We start from the raw sequence: 21689 nt of genomic DNA on the forward strand, positions 1-21689 counted from the left end.
TGAAAAGAAATTTCAACACACCTTCATGTTAAATGACACACTCTTATCTTGTAACTATGTTCCCTTGTTCAAGATTCTCCCACTAGTGAAAACATCTGAACATCTGTCTTGTCAAGCCCCTTCAGGATCTTCATAAAGTCACCCCACATTCTTCTAACTCCAGGTAATTCACACCCAAACTGTCTAGTGTCCCTTGATAGGACAATCCTCTAATTCCAGTAATGAGCCTGTGAATCTCCTTTGGACTGCTCCCAATGTTACTATATCCTTTTTCAGGTAAGGGGACAAAAACTGTACTCAGTATTCCAGCTAAGGCCTCACCAATACACTGTACAATTGTAACAAACATCCCTATTTTAAAATCCCAAACCCTTTGCTATAAAGTCCAAAATGTCGTTTATCTTCTTAACCACTTGTTGGACCTGCCTGTAAAATTTTTGTGACTCATGCATAGAACATAGAACAGTACAGCACAGTATGGACCCTTCAGTTCATGATGTTGTGCCGACCTATATAAACCTACTCCACGATCAATCTAACCCTTTCCTCCTACACAGCCCATAACCCTCCATTTTCCTTACATCCTTGTGCCTATCTAAGAGTCTTTTAAATGTTCCTATTGTATCAGCCTCGACCACCACCCCCGGCAGTGCGTTCCAGGCACCCACCACTCTCTGTGTAAAGAACCTATCTCTGACATCTCCCCTAAACTTTCCTCCGCTAACCTTAAACGGATGTCCTCTGGTATTGGCTATTGCCGCCCTGGGAAAAAGGCGCTGGCTGTCCACTCTATCTATGTCTCTCATAATCCTATACACCTTTATCAGGTCACCTTTCATCCTCTGACACTCCAAAGAGAAAAGCCCTAGCTCGCTCGGCCTTTCCTCATAAGACATGCACCAGAACACTTAGATCCCTCTGAATTTCATTCATTTGCAGTCTCTGTCAATTTAGATAATGATCCACCTTTTGATTTCTCTGACTAAAGTGCATGACCTCACACTTTCCCACTGCCCCAAAATAATACCAATTCCTAGGATCCAGAACATTTAAATGGAAAGGAAACCTAGATCTGACTGGAGCAGTCATGTCCAGTGACAGCCAAACAATGAACAGTCCAGATAAAGAGTCTCGACCTGAAACGTCGACTGTCAATTTCCCTCCATAGATGCTGCCTGATCCGTTGAGTTCCTCCAGCTTTTTGTGTGCTGCAGCCAAACATTTTTTTGCTACTAACGAGTTATTGGTTTGGCCTGAGATGATGTTTACCGTACCTCCTCCATGCAGTGATAGTCCAGCCACTCCTGTCGGTGACGATCAAACCCATTGGAACACCTAAGTCCAGAGAAAAGAAATATTAATCTTCTAAGTCACCTGTTGCTGGCAACTTTGAGAATGGTTCAATACAACCCCATTCCCTTGCATTATGTGATTAAGGCCCAGTAAACAGCAGGCATAGATTTAAGTCAACTGGTAGAATGATTGGAAGGGAGTTGAAAGAAATTAGTTCACTCAAGGAGTGCTGGGGGTCTGGAATTTAATGTTTGGGGGGGGGGGGGTAGATGGCTGATTTCTGAGCTGTATATGACTATATAAGATCACCCTCATTCATCTAAATTCCAAAGTATACAGATCTAACATTTAGCTGTTTATGATAAAACAACCTCTTATCCCATGAATTAACCAAGTGAACCTCTTCTGGACTGATTCCAATGCTAGTCAATCATTTCTTGAATAAGGGGACCAAAACTGTCCAGGTGTGGCCTCACCAACACCCCATACAATTGGAGCAATGTTCCTCAATTTCCAAACTCTAACTCGCTTGCAGTAAAGACCAGTATGACATTTACCTTCCTAACCACTTGTACTTGCATGCTAACTTTTCATGATTTATGCACTGGAGCACATGGATCCCTCCGTACTCCACTCATTTGCAATCTCTCTCCATTCAGATAACAGGCAGCCTTTTAATTCCTTTAACAATAGTGCATGACTTCACACTTTCCCACATTAAACTCCATTTGCCCAAGTTTCCACACACTCACTCAACCTATCTACATGCTGTCGCTGTAAAAAAAATATCCTCTCACCTATTTTTTATCATTGGCAATCTTGGATCCGTGACACTCTGTACCCTCCTGAGTCCTTAGTGTAGATAACAAGTGATTGAGGGACAAGAACTGATCCTTGGGGCACTCTACCAGTTACATCTTTCCAGCTGAAAAAGATCCATTTGTTCAGGCTCTCTGGCTCTTCAATCCAGTCTTCAATCCATACTAACACATTTCCCCAATATCTTCTGTACCAGCTTTGTGGGACTTTGTCTAATGCCTTCTGGAAATCTGAATATACTGCATCAACAGGTCCCTCTATTGACTCTGCTTGTTACATCCTCAACAAACTCCAGCAACCTTGTCAAATGTGATCTACCTTTCATAAGACCATGTTGACTTACATTGATTGCATTAAACTTTGTTTAATGGCTAGCTTCTTCTTCCTTGGTTATAGACTCCAGCATCTTGCCAACAACAGATTTTAAACCAACAGGCCGAACATTTCCTATTTTTTGTCTCCTTCCCTCTTGAACAAGGGAGTCACATTCGTGGTTTTCCAATCTATTGGTACCCTCTTGTTACTCAGTGAGATTTGAAAAACTCAACCAATGGATCCACTATCTCTTGCAGCCACTTCCCTTAAAATCCTTGGGTTCAGGCCACTGGGTCCTGGTGGCTTGTCTGCCTTTAGTCCCATGATTTTTTCCTAAGACCTTGTCCCATGTGATAGGGATTGATACAATTTCTTCCATGCTGTTTGAAACTTGTTCATGCTATCTTTGGGATGTTTGCAGTGTCGTCTAGCCTGAAGATTAGCGCAAAATTATCTGCCATTTGCTTGTTTCCACTTTTAATTCCCAGTCTCACTCTCCAAGGATCCCATACTTATCTTAGCTACCCCCTTCCTTTTCATATATCCATTGTTCTTACCACTTGTTCGAATTTTCTCTCATAATTCATTTCTTCCTTCCTTATTAGTTTTTTAGTCTCTTGCTGTCAGTTCCTGAAAAGCTTCCAGACTTCTCTATGCGCCGGTCTTTGATGTAACATGTTCCTTGATCTCCTTTGTTCACAACAGATGATTCTTCTTTCTCATTGAATCCCCTTTTCTAATTGGGATAAATTTTCACCGAGCATTGTGGAGTAGCTACATAAATATCTGCCATACCTCATCTACTGACCTTTCCTTGAGCCAACTTTCCCAGGAAACTTTATCTTCACAACTTTGTAATTGCCCTGATTTAAGTTGGGGACATTGGTTCTGGCCTGGAAGTTAACCATCATGTTATACCATGTAGTGGTCACTACTTCCTAAGGGATCCTTAATGATAAGATCTCTTGTTCATTTTACCTCATTACACATGACCAAATCAAAAGTAGTCTGTTCCTGGAGCCAGCTATAACCAACTCAATACTCCAGGGTAGTGCTAAGTCAGTGTTACCCTGAGAAAGGTGCTATCCTTTGGATGAGACCCTGCAATTGTTGATACATCCCAAGGCATTGCTGTAAAGTAAAGCAGGGATCTCTATCCTCACCCAATATCACTAGAGATAAGATTTCTTTATTAGTCACATGTACATCGAAACACACAGTGAAGTGCATCTTTTGCGTAGAGTGTTCTGGGGGCAGCCCACAAGTGTCGCCACACTTCCGGCACCGACATAGCATGCCCACAACTTCCTAACCCATACGTCTTTGGAATGTGGGAGGAAACCGGAGCACCCGGAGGAAACCCACGCAGTCACGGGGAGAACGTACAAACTCTTTAGAGACAGTGGCCAGAATTGAACCCAGGTCACTGGCGCTGCAATAGCGTTATGCTAACCGCTACACTGCTGTGCCTGATTAAAAAACAAAAATGTTTCAAGTCCTCAGCAGATCAGGTAGTGGCTGTATAGAAAGTTTTAACATTTAAGGACAAAGTCCCTTTATCAGAACTTAATCCAGTGAGTTCTGTTGGTTCTTCAGATCTTCAGCATCTTTAGTAATTTGTTTTCGTGTTTTTTCTTGGTCATTACCACCTTGTTGCTTTTGGAACCTTGCTCTGTGCAATCTGCTGCCACATTACTTACATTACAACTGGGGCTAAACTTCAAACACACTTTATTGGCTGTAAGCCGCAATTGATTATGTGGAGGTTAGACTAGGTGCCACAGAAATGCAGGTGTTTGCTTCTTTATTTTAGTTGTCTTCAGAATGAAGAGCGGAGGCAGGAGGGAGAAGGGGGGAGACTCACTGAACGCAATGCTGTTGCAGAGTAAAACTGTGCTGATTTAACATGTACGTCCACGTAAATAAAATATCTAAACCAACTGGGCAAAGAGTGAAAGTGACACGGAGTGCGCAGGTGCTGAATTAGTGCATATTCAGTGCTGTGTTCAAGGACAAATTTATGCTCCGGAGTTCTGTTGGCTCATTTCCCTTTAAAGTCCATGCCACAAGTGTAAAAGCCTCTGTTCTGATTATCCCGTTCCATATGTCGTAAATCAACACATTCCCCTCCATGCCCTTAAAACCAAGTGGTCTCCTGGACGAGGCAAGATATTGGATTATATAAAAGATCTGGTTAAGTCCTCTCTCTTAGTTATTGGCTATCAGCACCAGGGCCTATGAATGAGAGGACTACAGTCCAAGAACAGAAACTGGCCAGATGGTTTTACAAAGGTTTCCTGCAGGAACTTGACTACTGATCACAGCTCATGAGCCAGACAGATCAGGAAGGACAAATGTTGGCTGATTTCATCAGAAGAACAGCTGCAATTAACCTCAACCGAGACCAGAAAGCCAGCCTTAGTTCCAAGCATCACCTGACCCCTCTACTGCCAACTGTAGAAGCCAAATGAGGCACAAACTGGGCTTGGCAGTGAGGGTTGCCAAGTCTGAGCTGCCTTTTGGCATTCACCAGACAAGTGGGCAGTTGGGTTGTGCACAAGAGAGCAGCTGATGTCTACAGTACTTCACACCAGTAAACTGACCTCAGGGAGGGAGTGGAAGGGTGAGGAAGGCAGGGAAACTCTACAGTTATCATGGATCGTGTGGCACATTTCCTTATAAGGACCCATTTCAGTTTTTCATTCTTTACTAACACATTCATTCTGATTAAGACCTAATGAGACTCAGAGAAAAGTGACAAGTTAAAATTCATTCAGTGGCAGAAGGCAATGGGTAACGATTGATGAGAATTTTAGTGACTGGAAGTGGGTAAGGAGGCATATGGCATACTTGCCTTTATTGTTGAAGCATAGAAGACAAGGGCAGGGAGATTGATTCGAGGGGATATGAGGAATCAGTGAGTGGTGCGGGTTTGGAATGCACTGCCTGTAAGGAGGCAGAATCCCTCCCCACGTTTGAAAGTACCTGGTTGAGCACTTGAAGAGCTGTAACCTGCAGGGCTGTGAACTGAGAACTGGGAAGTAACATAATCCTAAAGGCCACATTTCACCAGTATGAGACGATGGGCGGAATGGCCTCCGTAGGTGCTCATAGCCTCTGTGATGTAACCTCAGAATGTCTTACAAATTATGAACTACTCCTGAAGTCAGTCACTTTTGTAACCCAGGAATGCAGAAGCCAATTTGTGTACAGCAAGATCCCAACCGCAATTTGGTTGATAGTATTAAACATGTTTCCAAGCATAGGCCTGAATGGTTAGCATAGCTGCTGGTTGATTTGTACACAGTCTGTGCAAATAATCAAAGTCAAATAGTCTTTGATTTATAATGGCATTTTATACCCAGGGGTATGGTAGAATAAGGGTTAAATGACATCAGTCCTCAGAGGTTAGGCTATTGATTCAGAGATGGAAGTTCAAATCTCTCCATGGTTGTTGGGAAAGTTAAATTCAAGAAACAAAATAGAAAGAAATTAAAATCTAGTTTCAGTAGTGCTGACCATGAAATTACTAGATTGCCATAAGAAAACTCACCTTGTTCACGAATGGCCTTCAGAGGAGGATACCTGCCTGGATGGACTCACATGTGACTCTGGCCCGAACAATATAGTTAGCTTCTAACTCCTTCCTGGGCTCATGGGGGAACTAGTGCTGACAATAAATGTGTGTACTAACAGGGTTGTCCACAGCCAATGAATGAAAGAAAACTGGTTTACGGTTAAGACCCAAGAGACTGCAGATGCTAGAATCTAGACAAACAAACAACTTGCTGGAAGGACTCAGCAGATCAACTAGGATCTGTGGGAGGAAAGGAACTGTTGATGTTTCGGGGTCAAAACCCTGCATCAGGATGATCCGAAACAGCGACAATTCCTTTCTTCCCACAGATGCTGCTTGACCCACTGAGTTCTTCCAGCAGATTGTTGGCTTATGGTTAATATTGGTTAGGGCATGGAGAAAGAATCCTTCTGCACCTGTTTGATGAGTATCATGGGATCTTTGACATCAATCTAACAGGACAGATGAGGTCCTGGATTTAACATCTCACCCAGAAGAGTGGACAGAACTCTTTGGGAGACTTAGCCTGGATCTTGGGCTCTTGTGCACCTGGAGGAGTTCTTATTCTCTCCTCAACTCTCCTGTTGACCATGATTCATGCTACAAAATGACTCCATGGGTTTGTGGAAACCATTAATGGAGTAGGTGTCCATCTTCTCACAGGGTCAAAGGATTACCAAAGAGGTGCTGAATCTGGACTTGGTAGAACAAATGACATTTATAACAGGGATTTATACCGAGACTTTCTGAACCGCACGTGTGTTTTTACCATGAATTTAGATTAGATAGTCAATCACTCTGTTCTTGATTCAAAGACTTGGAGCAGTAGATGCTGCAAACTCTTGTTTCCTCCAAGTGCCACAGACCTGTTCTTATCCTGAATCCGTGTCCTGCAGCTGAATTGGAATAAAGCACTCCCAGAAAATCAATCAGTGGGGACTGAGTGATTTTAAACAGACGTTGCCAAATGCTCATTATGGGCTAATCAATTAGTGATTAGTAGGTGGTCATTTAATTTTGACAAGTTGATGGATAGTCAGTAAATTAAAAGAGTATTTTTTTCGTCATTATAACTCAATCCAAGACTGTTTTACATGCGTATAACACAAATCTGGGGATTAAACATATTTAGATTTTCCTTCCAGTCAAATTGTGTCCTTCTTTAATTTCAAACACCATTTTGCCAATTTCCCTGGCTCCATCCATCCATCTTTGGGCCTGTCTCATTCAATGCCTCAAAATTTTAAAATCCTCACCCTTGCTGGCAAATCTTTCCTGGCCTCATTGTTCCCGATATCTGCGAGCTCCTCTGGGAAGATAGTGAGCACTTTTCAGCCTCTCTTTTAAGTTGGGTGGCACAGTCCAACAGTTAGTAGGGCTGCTTCCTCACAGTGCCAGTGACCCAGGTTCAATCCTGACCTTGGGTGCTGCTTGTGTGGAGTTTGCTGTTCTTCCTGTGACAATGGGGGTTTCTGCCCACATCCCAAAGACTTTGTAAATTGGTAGGTTAATTGGCTGCTGTAAATCGTCCCAAGTGTGTGGGTGAGGGGTAGAGTCTGGGGGGGGTGGGGGTAGTTGATGAGAACGTGGGAAGAATACAAATAGTGGGATTAATACGGGATCAGTGTAAATGGATTGGCACTGAGTCAGTGGGTCAAAGATCTATGCTGTATTGCTCCATGATTCTCTGACATGGAGGCCACTTGCAAATAGCAGAAGGACCATACCACTTCCTGAACTCCCCTCCCACCCACCACGCCGAGCACCTGTCCACCCTTCTCTCTGCCATCTGCCAATCACCCCTCCTCACCTGGATCTACCTATTGCTTGCCGGCTCTTGCACGACCCTTCCCCTCACCTCTACTTTTTTCATCCAAATGGAGGGTCTCGTCCCAATCCGACGACTGTCCATTTTCCTCTACAGTTGCTGTCTGACCTGCTGAGTTCCTCCAGAAGATTGGTTGTTACTCCATATTCCAGCATCTGCAGTCTCTGGTGTCCCCAGATATAATCAGACCATCACTGGCAGCCAAGCCTTCGGCAACAACGGCCCAAAGTTATGGAGTTTCCTTCCGTTCCACTTCTACTTCTTTCTCCTCTTTAAAGATGCTCCATAAACTCTCACTCTTTGATCAAGCCTTTGACCAGCTCTCTTTATGAGGTTCAGCATCAGACTAACTCTCCAGTGAAGCACCTTGGGGACTTTTTTCTTGGGCCTTATACTATAAGTTACTGTTGCCATGCTGGGTGGGGTGCATTGATTAAAGTGGACCTTTTTTATTTGTAGCTAGGTCGCTGGGAGTGAGATTTGACTTATTTGTCCCTTTTCCTTCTTCCTGTCTACCACAGGAAGGCCGATTGTCCAATGGATGATCAGATGCGCCCCCTGGTGTAGGCAGGTTGTGATGATAACTGGGCTCAAAGAAGGGTCCTCCACACTGAACATCCTGGTTCCCAAATCTCAGGGGCTAACCCTTCCAAAACTCTGCAACCTCCTCCAACAACCCTCTGGAGTCTTTGCTATCCTACAATTCTCTAAGTTTACAGCTTCCATGATATTAAACTCTAGAATTCCTTCTCTAAATATTCTCCTTAATGCTGACTTTCCATCTACCTTCCTGATGCAGTTTCTCGAACCGAAATGTTGACAATTCCTTTCCCCCCACAGATGCTGCTCGACCCGCTGAGGTCCTCCAGCAGTTTGGTTCTTGCTCTAGATTCTAACATCTGCGGTCTCTTGTGTTCCCATCTACCTCAATCTCTGCTTCTGCGAAGAGTATTCGCTGCCAAATCAGGGCACTATATAAATGTTGTCTGATGTGTGTAGTGAAAAGAGCAGTCACAGCACACTAACATTGTAAGAAGCGATGATTTACCATTAGGTTTATTGGGCTGAATTGTGATTGATCTGACCTGCTCTAGCTCCCAACAATGAGCCCACATCCACACTAACTGTTGAAGCTGCGTGGCTCCTATCAGTCAGGAGCCTGTGATTCTGCAGCTACCCTGTAAGTGGAGCAGGTCGCTAGCAGTGATCAGGCCTCCAAACATCACATCCTGAGACCCATCTTGGAGCAACATCCCACCCCAATCCTGCCTCCAAAAGCCTCTCACTGAGATATTTAAAAACAGATGCAATTAAATAAAATAATTAGAAAATTTAAAAAAAAATTATTTACAACACACTCAAGGACAGCTTCTACCTGATTGTTATCAGACTCTTGAACAGACCTCTCATATGCTGAAGGACGAACTCTTAAACTTTAGATCTCCCAATCTCCCTCGTCATGGCTCTTGCACCTTATTGTCTGCCTGCACTGCACTTTCTCTGTAACTGTAACACTTTATTCTGCATTCTGTTTTCTTTCTACTATCTCAATGTAATTATCTGTCCTGGTGGCATGCAAAACAACAAACCTTTCACTGTATCTCGGTACATGTGACAATAATAAACCAATATCAATACATTAAATTACTGTTAGTTAATTAAAAACAACTATACAGCAAGCCAAAGAAAACAAACAAAGTACTTAGCTAAACTTGCCTTTCTAATTAAAGTTCAAATGAATGGGACCCAAAGTTGATGGGACGGATTCAAGTATATCCAGCTCACGGGCCCAGGATGCCTGGGACAGAGCAAGAGGTCAGAAGCAACCACACTTGAGCTAAAATGCATCTCGTATATCTGTGCTGCAGTTCCCAGGCACACACATCTAGTAAACACTTTAAAATTAACCATCAGTCACCAAGACACGGGACACTTGATCCAGGTAAGTAAGGGTTAATTTAAACTTGAAAACGTAGTTTTGGAATAGTTGAATGAGCAGAGATAGCAACACTTTGCTTGGAAAAAAATGTAATAAAACACATATTCTTTTATAATTATTGAAGGAAATGAACTAAGGCCACAGAAACAGTGTTAAAATGAAAGTCAAAGAAATAATAGAATAAAACTGGTCAAGTCTGCATTTTATAATTCAGAGACAAGAGCGTCAGCTTTTGATAAGTGTTTGCAAATGACTCCCATGGCTCAGGAAAGATAATGATACACTTTCCTTCCCTGCTTAAAGTAATTAAAATGCATGGTAGATAATCCACAAGAAACCAAATGGAAAACTACTGATAAGGAATGGGGAAATAAGTTGGACAGGTGACGCGTTTCCTAAGCAAGACAGATGAAAGAATGTAAACTGCAGACAGTGAAAGAGCTTTCAGGGAGTTACAGAGTATCTCAAGTGCTTTGACAATAAGGATTTGAATATGATGTCAGCAGACATTGAAGATGGCCAACAATAAGGCAATCTAGATTTATAATATCTGTCAGCTGCTCCAATCTACAAAGAAGATGAAAGATTCCAGATTGTTTCAGTCTGTAAACAAGATGGGATTCTATAAAGGAAAATAGCTGAATGGCAGGGCAGAATCAGTTACATGCAGCCGGCGGAAAAGACTGGGTGAAAACCATGCTAGATTCAGCTCAGAACGTAGAACACAGAAGAATACAGCACAGGAGCAGACCATTTGACCCACGATGTTGTGTCGAACTAATTAAGCTAGTAATAGAGAGCCGACTAAACTAATCCCTTCCGCCTTCACAAGTCCATATCACTCCATTCTCTATATATTCATGTGCCTATCTAAAAGCTTCTTAAACACCTCTACCATATCTGCTTCCATGGCCACCCCTGGCAGCACATTCCAGGCACCCACTACTCTCTGTGTAAAAAAACTTGCCCTGCACATCTCCTTTGAACTTACCCCCTTCACCTTAAATGCATGTCCTCTAGTATTAGACATTTCGACCCTGAGAAAAAGATACTGGCTGTCTAATCTATCTATGCCCCTCATAATTTTATAAACTTCTATCAGGTCTCCCCTCAGCCTCTGTCGCTCCAGACAAAACAACCCAAGTTTGTTCAACTTCTCCTCATAGCACATGTCCTCTAATCCAGGCAACATTCTGATAAACCCCTTCTGACCCTCTCCAAAGCTTCTACATCTTTCCTATAATGGGGCAACCAGAACTGAATGCAATACTCCAGATGTGGCCTAACCAGATTTTATAAAGCTGCAACATAACTTTGTGACTCTTGAACTCACTGCCTTGACTAATAAAGGTAAGCATGCCATATGCCTTCTTTACCACCCTATCAACTTGTGCAGCCACTTTCAGGGAGCTGTGGACTTGGACCCGAAGATCCCTCTGTACATCAGCACTGTTAAAGGTCCTGCCATTAACTGTATCCTGTCCCTTTACATTTGATCTCCCAAAGTGCAACACCTCACACTTGGCTGGACTAAACTCCATCAGCTATTTCTTTGCCCATATCTGCAACTGATTGATATCTCATTGTATCCTTTGGAAATCTTCTGCACCATCCACAATGCCACCAGCTTGATATATTGGTTAGTCCTAAGATCAATGACTGAGATGGTTGTCTCTTTGATCTGGCATGGGTATATGTTATACTTGTTTCCCCTTGATAACCAGTGAGTTGTAATTGGTTTGATTGTTAAATAAAGCATTCTTTGGAAATTCCCTCACCACTATAGCATGCTATCATACTTGTGGAAAGTCCCCATAAATAAACTGACCACGCTCTGTACCAATACATTTCATTTACTTAGAGGGTCATTAAAATGGGGAAGTTGCACCTTTAAAATTAAACCAAAGCCAGTTGGATGATGATGTCAAGTGTGTCCACATGTCAACAGCATATTTCAGGATGGGGGCTGGTGAACTTGAATCTGAAATGTTCCTGGAATGTTCTTATGGCAGAGAAGTTTGTGCTGATATGATTACTTACAAGGGTCTAAAAAGAACACAAAGAAATTCATTTGCTGCTCAGTAGCATTAAACATAATATGTGTAGTGTAGCAGTTAGCGTAATGTTATTACAGCGCCAGCGACCCAGGTTCAATTCCGGCCGCTGTCTGCAAGGAGTTTGTACGTTCTCCCCATGTCTGCGTGGGTTTCCTCCGGGTGCTCTGGTTTCCTCCCACATTCCAAAGACGTACGGGTTAGGAAGCTGTGGGTATGCTATGTTGACACCAGAAGCGTGGCGACACTTGCGGGCTGCCCCCAGAACACTCTGCGCAAAAGATGCATTTCACTGTGTGTTTCGATGTACACGTGATGAATAAAGATATGTTATCTTATCTTATCTAGTAACAGCCTACGCTTTCCCTTCCTGAAATTCCATTCCATTGAAGACAATGGGAAGGGGTTTCAGAGGTAGAGGGGAATGTGTTTTCGCTCTTATTTAATGCTTCTGATTGAGGTTTGATGAGAATGGGGCTCGAAGCAACATTGTAACCTGGCAAAGGGTGACGACAGAAGAGACTGCAGAAGCTGGAATCTGAAGAGAAAAGCAAACTGCTGGAGGAACTCAGCGGGTCAGGCAGCATCTGTGGAGGGAAATGGACAGTCGACATTTCGGGCTGTCACCCTTCATCTGGACTGAAAGATCTGGACTGAAAGGTAGATAGTGACCACTCTTAGAACCATAGAGTCATACAGCATGGAAACAGGCCCTTTGGCCCAACTGCTCCATGCCACTACCTAAGCTAGTCCCATTTGCCCGTGTTTGGCCCATATCCCTCAAACCTTTCCTATCCTTGTACCTGTCCAAGTGCCTTTGAAATGTTGTTAACCACTTCCTCTGGTAGCTCATTCCATATACTGACCACTCTCTGGGTGAAAAAGTTGCCCCTCAGGTTCCTATTAAATCTCTCCTCCGTCCCCCTAAATCTATGCCCTCTAGTTCTTGATTCCCCAACCATGGGAAAAAGACTGTATGCATTGCTCCCCTACCCCCATCCCCACCTTTACACTGGTTATCTCCCCTGTATCTTTCAGTCCAGATGAAGGGTCTTGACTTGAAACGTCGACTGTCCAATTTTCTCCACAGACGCTGCTTCAACCGCTGAGTTCCTCCAGCAGTTTGTTTTTGCTGGTAAAAAAGTGACATTGGGAGAGAGACCAACGGTTTCCAGGAAATACTTTATCTCTATGTTGGACAGAAGGTCTAACTACTCAAGCAGCAATTCCACCTTGATGCATTCATTATACATAAATAAAAATAAACACAGAAGCCTCAATGCGACCTCATGAAATGTTTCCATGGTAATGTGCCTTTAAAGAGATCATTGCAAGCGGCTCAGAGCAGGTCAACCCCATAAAAGCTCTCTTTCACAAGTGAATGGCTAATACATCCAGATTCCATATCACAAATTATATTAAAATAAACTCCTTGCAAAGCATTTGATGGTCTGCCAAATGTAAATTTTAAACTTGAGATGGTAGATTTTAGTCAGTGAGAAGTATTAAGAATTCTGGGGAGTAGGAAGGTCAGTGGGGTGAGGTCACATATCAGTCACCATCTCACTGAAAGATGAAATAGGGTTTGAGGCTGACTCCTGTTCCTATGACAAAGCCTGATACCCATTCTTTCTCTGTGCTGTTAGTGATCTGTGACTCCCTTCACACTGATGCCATGATCACTGATTCTTTCCATTTCTGTCTTTCAGAATCATAGAGTAAAATCATAAAGAAACAGACCCCACAGTCCAACTCGTCCATACCGACCAAGATGTCCACATAAACTCATCCCATTTGCCTGCGTTTCGCCCGTATCTCTCTATCTATCCATGTACCCGCCCCAACCACTTCCTCTGGCAGCTCGTTCCATATACCCACCACCCTCTGCGTGAAGATGGTGCACCTCAGGTCCCTTTAAAATCTTTCCCCTTTCACCTTAAATCTATACCCCCTAGTTTTTGATTCCCTTTCCCTGGGAAAAAGACTGCGTACATTCACCCTTTCTATGCCCCTCTATAAGGTACATAAAATCATGACGGGCACAGATAGTCTCGTATACTTCAACGAACAAACCCAATCTCTCCCTATAACTCAGGCCCTCGAGTCCTGGCAACATTCTCGTAAATCTTTTTTGCACTCTTTCCAGCATAATGATGTCTTTTCTATACCAGGGTAACCAAAACTTTTCTTCCACTGGAGTTCAAAATTTTGGTGACCACCTGTCCAAAATGGTCATGCAGGACATGTGGATTTCAAAAATATCGGGTGTATGGCCCAACCATTTTAGTGGCTATTTTATGCTGGTTCCATTCATCTGGTGGTTTTACAGCCTAGAATGCCCTATCATAGCACCTTGAGGGACAGAATTACAATCAATCATCCTGTCTTGCGTGGTATTAATGACAAGAACATAAAGATGAGCCACAAAGAAGTGACTGCATTATGCTGACTCATAAACCAAACTCACTCCTCAGCCCAACAACAGTAAGAAATGACATGAGCAATTTTTCTGTTCCACAATGTCCAAAAACACCTATTGGCCAATTTATTACTTCTAATTCTTATGCAAGCTGATGTAGTAGTAAAACAGTACACAGTAAGATCCCATAAGCAGTACAAGAAAATTAACCAGATATTTGCCTCTTGAAAGTGTTGACTGTGGGACAAGTATTAGTAACAGTTGGAGAAAAAATCTTTTTTCCAGGAGCATAATGGATCCTTTATGCTGATGGAGTGCCTCTCCAGCACTTTTTATGTATCTGAGTTCCTCCAAGAATTTTTGAGTACACACCTCATATTCTGCCTTGGGAGTCTCCAACCTGATGGCCTCAACATTGATTTCTCTAACTTCTGGTAACCCTACCCCTTCCTTTTCTTTCCCCCACCCCTTATTCCCATGGCTCCCTTACCCCGCCTTGATGACCTGCCCATCTCCTCTCCTCCTCTCCCCCATCCTTTATTCCATGGTCCACTGCCCCCTCCTACCGGATTCCTTCTTCTTCAGCCCTTGGCCTCTTCTACCTATCACTTCTCAGCTTATTACATCTTCCCCACCTACCTTCCCCCTCTCACCTGGCCTCGCCTATCACCTGAAGTCACCTGTCCCCTGCCTGCGTGTGCTCCTCCCCCTCCCCCCACCTCCTTATTCTGGCTTCTGCCCCCTTCCTTTCCAGTCCAGATGAAGAGTCTTAGCTCAAACCGTCGACTGTTTATTTCCCTCCATGGACGCTGCCTGACCTGCTGAGTTCCTCCAGCACTTTTTGTGTATTGCTCCACATTTCAGCATCTGCAGAAATTCTTGTGTTTCCAAAAAGACAGCCCTTCCAAACACATAGCAGTCCCTCAGAATGTCATGGTTTGATTCCTTATTGGAATGGCATTATGATCATTCTGGCTCTGTGGAACTCTCTGAAAGTTAACAAGCAGATTCAGCAAGCAAGAAGGAAGGTAAATGGTGTGTTGGCCATTATTGTCAGAGGATTTCAGTACAAGAGTAGAGATATCTTGCTCCAATTCTATAGGGCCTTGGTGAGACACCATCTGGAATATTGTGTTTAGGTCTAGTCTCCCTACTAAAGCAGGATAAACTTGCAATAAAAGGAGTGTGGCAAAGGTTCATCAGATTGATTCCTGGAATGGTGAGTTGGTTGCATTATACCTACAGGGACATAAGAGACTGCAGATGCTGGAATCTGGAGCAAAAAACGAGCTGCTGGAGGAACTCAGCAGGTCAAGCAGCATCTGTGGAGGGAAGTGGACAGTTGATGTTTCAGGTTGAAACCCTTCATCTGAACTACATGATCTGAAAGAAAGAGAAAATGCAGGAAGCACCCAGCAGATTATGCAGCATCTCTGTAAAGAAGCTGACTGACCTGCTGAGTGTTTTCCAGCATTTCCTGATTTTGTTTCAGATTTCCAGTATCTGCAATATTTTATTTTCACTTAGGTTTATAATCTCTCGACTTCAGAAGAATGAGAAATGACCTCGTGAAATGGATAGGATTTAACAAGATAGATCCAGGGTTGATGTTTCACCTGGTGGGGACTTCTGGAATGAGGTGGGTCACTCTCAAAATAAGGGGTCAGGCATTCAGGACAGAGAGGAGAAGACACTTCTTCACCCATAGAATGGTGAATCTTTGGAATTCTCCACCCAAGAGCACTGTGAGCCTCAGTTGCTGAGTATACACAAGACAGGCATGGGTAGCATTAAGGGAATCAAGAGGTATGTAGTCAGTGCAGGAAAGTGGTACTAAGGTAAAAGATCAGCCATAATTTTACTGAATGGTAGAGCAGGCATGAAGGGCCAAATCGCCTAACCTTGTGTATTTTTTTGAAGAGAAAAAACCTCAGTTGAAGAGAATATCATTTTTTGAAACTTAGAACCTCTATCTGGGTGGGAGTTTATAAAGACCGCAAGTAAGACCATAGCAGTGCTGAGGAATCAGTGTGAATAAAAGTCTCATGAGGAGATGGTTGCATTTTCCTAAATTAGTGGTTGAGTTTGCCAAGGACTCCATCAGTGTGTTGCAGGCTGGGAATTTGTGGTTTCTGTTGTTATGTTTATGCATGAATCTTAAATGTTATTTTAAAAAAAATGTTTCTCCTGTTTTTGCTTTTTTTCTCCCTCTTGAGGCACAGACATATGCATGTGTTTTGATCTTGGCTAGAATCTTGTCAGAAAGTGCATCAGTATTTCTGATCTGCAATGTTGTTTGTCTTGTAGTGCATATTTAGAAAAACTTCCCCTAAAGATCTTGAAATGTTGTAGCTGCTTCCTGGATCTTCACTTTATTGGGTCTTCCAGATGGTGTGTAGTAACTAGTAACCTAACCGTGAAAAGCCTCCCAAAGGTGCCGACATCTCATCTCTGAGCCTATAGATTCTGAATTCAAAGACTCGAACACAAAAATCTAGGAGGTTCTCCAGTACTAGAAAGAACATAATAAATAGGAACAGGCCATTCTGCTAATTGTGTACGACTTGCCTGTTAATAACTTTATCTCAGCACTATTTTCCTGGACTAACTCCATATCCCTGGTTTCCCTGATACCCAAAGATCTATCAGTCTCTGACTTGAAGATATTCAATGACTAGGTAGAGAATTTCCAATCCCTTACTTTGAGATTGGTTCTGGATATCCCATCCAGTGGAAACATCAACCCTGCATTTACCCTTTTGAGCCCCGTAAGTATTTTGTACATTTTAATGAAAGTGCGCGTGTTTCATGAGGCTCTGATACCGGAACTGGGGAAAGAAGGAGCCGTTCTGTCATGGCGGGCCTCATGGGTTGGGATCAGTGTCCTAATGAATCAAGTAACTGGGGCTGTGGATAAGGCTTTAACCTAAGGAGTGTTGAGGTGGTGGGGCAGACGAGATGGGAGCTGGTGAAGGGAGATCTCGAAAATTACAGAGATGGAGAAGGATAGCAAAATGGGTAATTACCAGAGTGCAAGAGGGAGGAACAGAGCAAGTAAAGATATCTCCAATTGGGGTCAGAGCAGAGGAAAAGGTAAAAAGGACTAACCTGAAGGCTCCTTATCTGATTGTACATAACATTCATTACACGATAGACTATTTAATGACACAATAGAAATAAATGGATACGACCTAAATCCATTATAGAGATGCAGTTGCAAAGTGACTATGATTGGGAATACTCCAGAAATAATTAACTTTTCAATGAGTTTTAGCAGGAAATGCTGCTACCTCATTGCTCCAGTGACCCACAGCTCCTGCCCTCTGGTGCTATCTATATGGAGTTTGCATGTTTGCCTGTGATCAGATAGATTTCCTCACGGTGCTCTGGATTCTTCCCAGAAGAGGGCTGGTAGGTTAATAGGCTGCTGTAAATTACCCTTAGTGTAGGTGGGTGGTAGTAGAATCAGGGGCGAGATGATAGGCATGTGAGAGAGATTAGGTTACAGGGATATTAGTGCGCAAAGGGATTGAAGGGATTGCTCTGACAGCTGGCAGAGACTCAATGGGTTGAATGGCCTCCTTCTTTGTCATTAGCAAATAAGAGGCAAGCAAAATGGAAAGTGGGATGGGGTAGCTCTGCTAAGTAATAAGATAAAGGCAGGAGAAGTCAAATCCATTGGGTGGAGCTAAGAAACAGCAGAAAGCACTGGCAGGAATTATTCCCGGATATAACAGAAATAAGACAATCAGAGGAATGTGTAACAAGGGTGGTACCAAAACATGTGGGCCTTCGAGTTCCAAAAAAGGGACAAACAAAATTAAAAGTCTGGAGTGTGGAGGTCAAATTCATGGAATGTATAGGCGATGGCTTTCCAGATCAGTATGTCCAGGAAACAATGAGGGAAAATGCCACTGTAGTTCTCGTCAGTGTGCAGTGAGAAAGGCTGGTCAATATTCTACCAGTTAAGGGGGCTTTAGGGAAGAGTGATCATTATATGATAGAATTTTATATACAGTTTGTATGAGATTGGCTCTGGTAGATTGGGGAACTACATTAAAAGATAGGACAGTTGTTGAGCAATCGATGCTGTTTAAAGAATTTATGACAAATATATATCTCTTTGAGGTGTAAAAACCCAGTAGGGATTGGCTAATAAGAGAAGTTAAAGATAACATTAAATCAAAGGAAAAGCTTATATGTTGTCAAAAAAAGAACAGCATGCCTGAGGCTTGGGAAAATTTCAAATTTAAGCAAAGGAGGCCCAAGATATTGATGCAGAAGGGGAAATGGAACACAGGAGTAATCTAGTACAAAACATGTAAACAAGTTGTAAAATCTTCTATAGATATGTAAAAAGGAAAAGATTACCAAAACTTAATATTAGGGACCGAGACAGGAGGAAGTATATTGAGAAATAAGAAAGTGGCAGAGAAATTTAAAAACGTTTCTACTTTTTTTCCTGCCTTCATGGTAGAAAACCTCCTAGAAATAGTAGAGGATGGGTCTAGAATGAATGAGAAAGTGAATGACTTTAGCATTAGTTAAAAGCAAAATATTGGAGAAATTAATAGGACTGAGAGCCAAGAAATCCTCAGGACCTGATGACTTGCATCCCAGAGTTTTGAAGGATGTGGCCGTGGAGTTAGTGAATGCACTGGCTGTCATGGTCAAAAGTTCCACAGATTCCCGAACCATTTCCACAGATTGGAAGGTAGCAGTTGTAACCTTGCTATTTAAGAAAGGAGCAAGAAAAAAAAACAAGGAATTATAGGCCAGTTAGCCTGACATCAGTAGTAGGGGAAATATTGGAATATATTATTAAGTAAGCAGTAGTACAAAGTAATAATAGAATTGGGAAGAATGAACGTGGATTGATGAAATGCAAATCACGGTCAACAAATCTATTTGAGTATTTTTGGCATTTTACCTTGGAGAACAGTTAAGGGTAAACCAGTGGATGCGGCTCATTTAGACTTTCAGAAGACCCTTGATAAGGTCTCACGCAAAAGGTTATTATAAAATAGAATCCCTGGGACTGGAGTCAAATATTGGCATGGATTGAATATTGAATAAGTCTAAAATCAGAGAATAGGGACAAACAAATCAGTTTCGGGTTGGGAGGCTGTAACTAGACAGATTCCACAGAAATTAGTGTTGGGACTCCAGCTGTTAACAACGTATATCAATAATCTTCATGAGGGAACAAGTATATTATATCCAAGACGGGTGACAATACTAAGCTGGGTGGCAGAGTGGGTTGTGAGAACAGAGAGATTCAGACAACCTGGGTTAATGGGAAATGACATGACAAATGGAATATCATGTGGAAAAACGTGGGATCATCCTCTTTGGAAGGATATAGGAAGATTGAGTCTTTTTTAAATAGTGAGAGATTGAAAAGGGTTGGGTTTCAGAGAAACCTGGTTGTTTTTGTACATAGTCACTGAAAATGAACTTACAGGTGAGGAACTAATTAGGAAGACAAACAATATGTTGGCCTTTATTGCAAGATGATTTGAGTACAAAAGTAAAAAAAAGCTTACTGGAATTATGTCTGGAATATTGTGTACAGATCTGGTTTCCCTACACATGGAAGGATACACTTGCAACAGAGGAATGCAAGACAGGTTTACCAGACTGATTCTTGGATGGGGGGTGGGGTAGCTTGTCCTACAGGGAGAGTTTAAATACACTGGACCTATACTCTCCTGGGAGTTGATGTAAATCCACCTCTCCTTCAGTCTGACTGATAGAAGGGGAAAGACTGCATGGATAATCCCCGGAACATCTAGCTCAGTTCGACATGAGACTCTACACTACCAGTAGAAGTATCAGGGGGGGTCTCCAGATGTTTTCCATGATAGTACACTACTAATAGGATTAGCTGGATAACTTAAAAATTAGACTACTGCACTGCCCTTAAATACTTTATCTGGTATGGTCCATTAAAGCCCAGTGATGTATCAGCTTGTCTAAACTGGTGGAATCTGACACACCCTCAGCCTTTGTCCCAGAGGACTCAAGTCCACAAGCCTACAAGCCCAAACTGTTCAGAACTTCCTACATCCCCATCCTGTCTGTTAGGTCAGGGCAGCAGATGGAGGAGGCCCAATGATGAAACATTCTGAGCATGTGTGTGCTGCTCTGCAGCCTGGCGATGATAATAACTTTTGGCAATGAGTTGTTTAATTTCCCTGCTCTGGGACTAGCTCACTCTCAAATATCTCCCTGTAGGCCAATCTAGGAACAAACTGCTGACTTTCCACAGTTAGCTATGTTTTGGATGAATCAACAAAAATAATAAAAGACTAATTCTCGAGGAGAGGAATAAGTTTTGCCTTTCCCTCAAACCCTCACCTGCCCACGTATTTTACCTGGATCGCTGCTACATTTAAACGTTACCACAATCGGAGTATTCTGCATGGTTCTGGATTATCGAATCACAGAATTGTTATAGCATAGGAGACCATTTGGTCCTTCATGTCTATACAGGCTCCTAGTAGAGCCCCATCAAATCCTGTCTCACAGCCTTGTAAATTATTCTCTCTCAAGTACCTGTCCGATTCTCTTTGGAAAGCCCTGACTGATCGTGTTTCCACTGTGTGTGCAAGCAGTGAAATCCAAGCCATATCTATCCTCTGTTTAGGAACACTTCTCCTCGCATCCCTTGAATCTTTTGGCCAGAATTTTAAATTGTGCTCCCTCGTCCTTGAATCATCTGCTAATTAACCACATTCTGTTCTAATCCTTTTTCCCTCATGTAATTATCCAGCGTAACCTTAAACAGATCTACATTGTCAGCCTCAGCTATTAAATGTAGTAATGAGTTCCACATTGTTACCATTCTCTGGTTGAAGAAGTTTGTTCTGAATTCACTAATGGACTTGCAGTTAACTGGCATCTGTTGGCCACCTGAGTTACGAGTCTCCCGCTATGGGAGCATCTTTACCACCTGTGCCCATTTGAATATCTTCAAAATTTTCAGAACTTAGAGTACTTTGTACAGTAGTCAGAAAGGAAACTGGAGAGTGTGTAAAAAGTATTTCCAAGGATGATCCCAGAACTAGGAGGAATGGCGAGACAGGTCAGAAATCCATTTCCTATTGAAGTATCAGAGGTGATCCATTTAGGATTTTGCAGGGCTTCAACAGAGCACTGGTTGAGAAGATGCTTCCTCTTCTGGTCAGGGATATGTGAAAGTGACTAATAATTCCAACAAAAAATTCCGGAAAAAATTCCTTTGTCCAGAGAATGATACAAGGTGGACACAGCAGTGGGGGAGGCTGTCCTGTTGGATTTGTCAGACAGGGTGGTAAGACAAATCCCTGCATGATTTTGGAGGTTTATATAAAAGATTCCAAGACACTATTTCAACAAGAGAAAGGGGAATTATTCCCAGTGCCCTGACTAATATTTACCACTGTTTCAGCTGCACAAAAAAC

The 21689-nt window shown here is 42.6% G+C and overlaps 1 protein-coding gene across 1 annotated transcript in view; it reads right to left on the bottom strand.

Moving 5' to 3' along the window:
- LOC127582937 (plexin domain-containing protein 1-like) overlaps positions 1 to 21689 on the bottom strand; it is a 245554-nt gene that overhangs the window by 58263 nt on the left and 165602 nt on the right. The window contains exon 10 of the mRNA XM_052038593.1: positions 1275 to 1335. Coding sequence (XP_051894553.1) covers positions 1275 to 1335 — 61 coding nt within the window. The remainder of the gene's footprint in view (positions 1 to 1274; positions 1336 to 21689) is intronic.

The sequence above is a fragment of the Pristis pectinata genome, chromosome 25 (genome assembly GCF_009764475.1).
Source record: "Pristis pectinata isolate sPriPec2 chromosome 25, sPriPec2.1.pri, whole genome shotgun sequence".
Lineage (NCBI taxonomy): Eukaryota > Metazoa > Chordata > Chondrichthyes > Rhinopristiformes > Pristidae > Pristis > Pristis pectinata.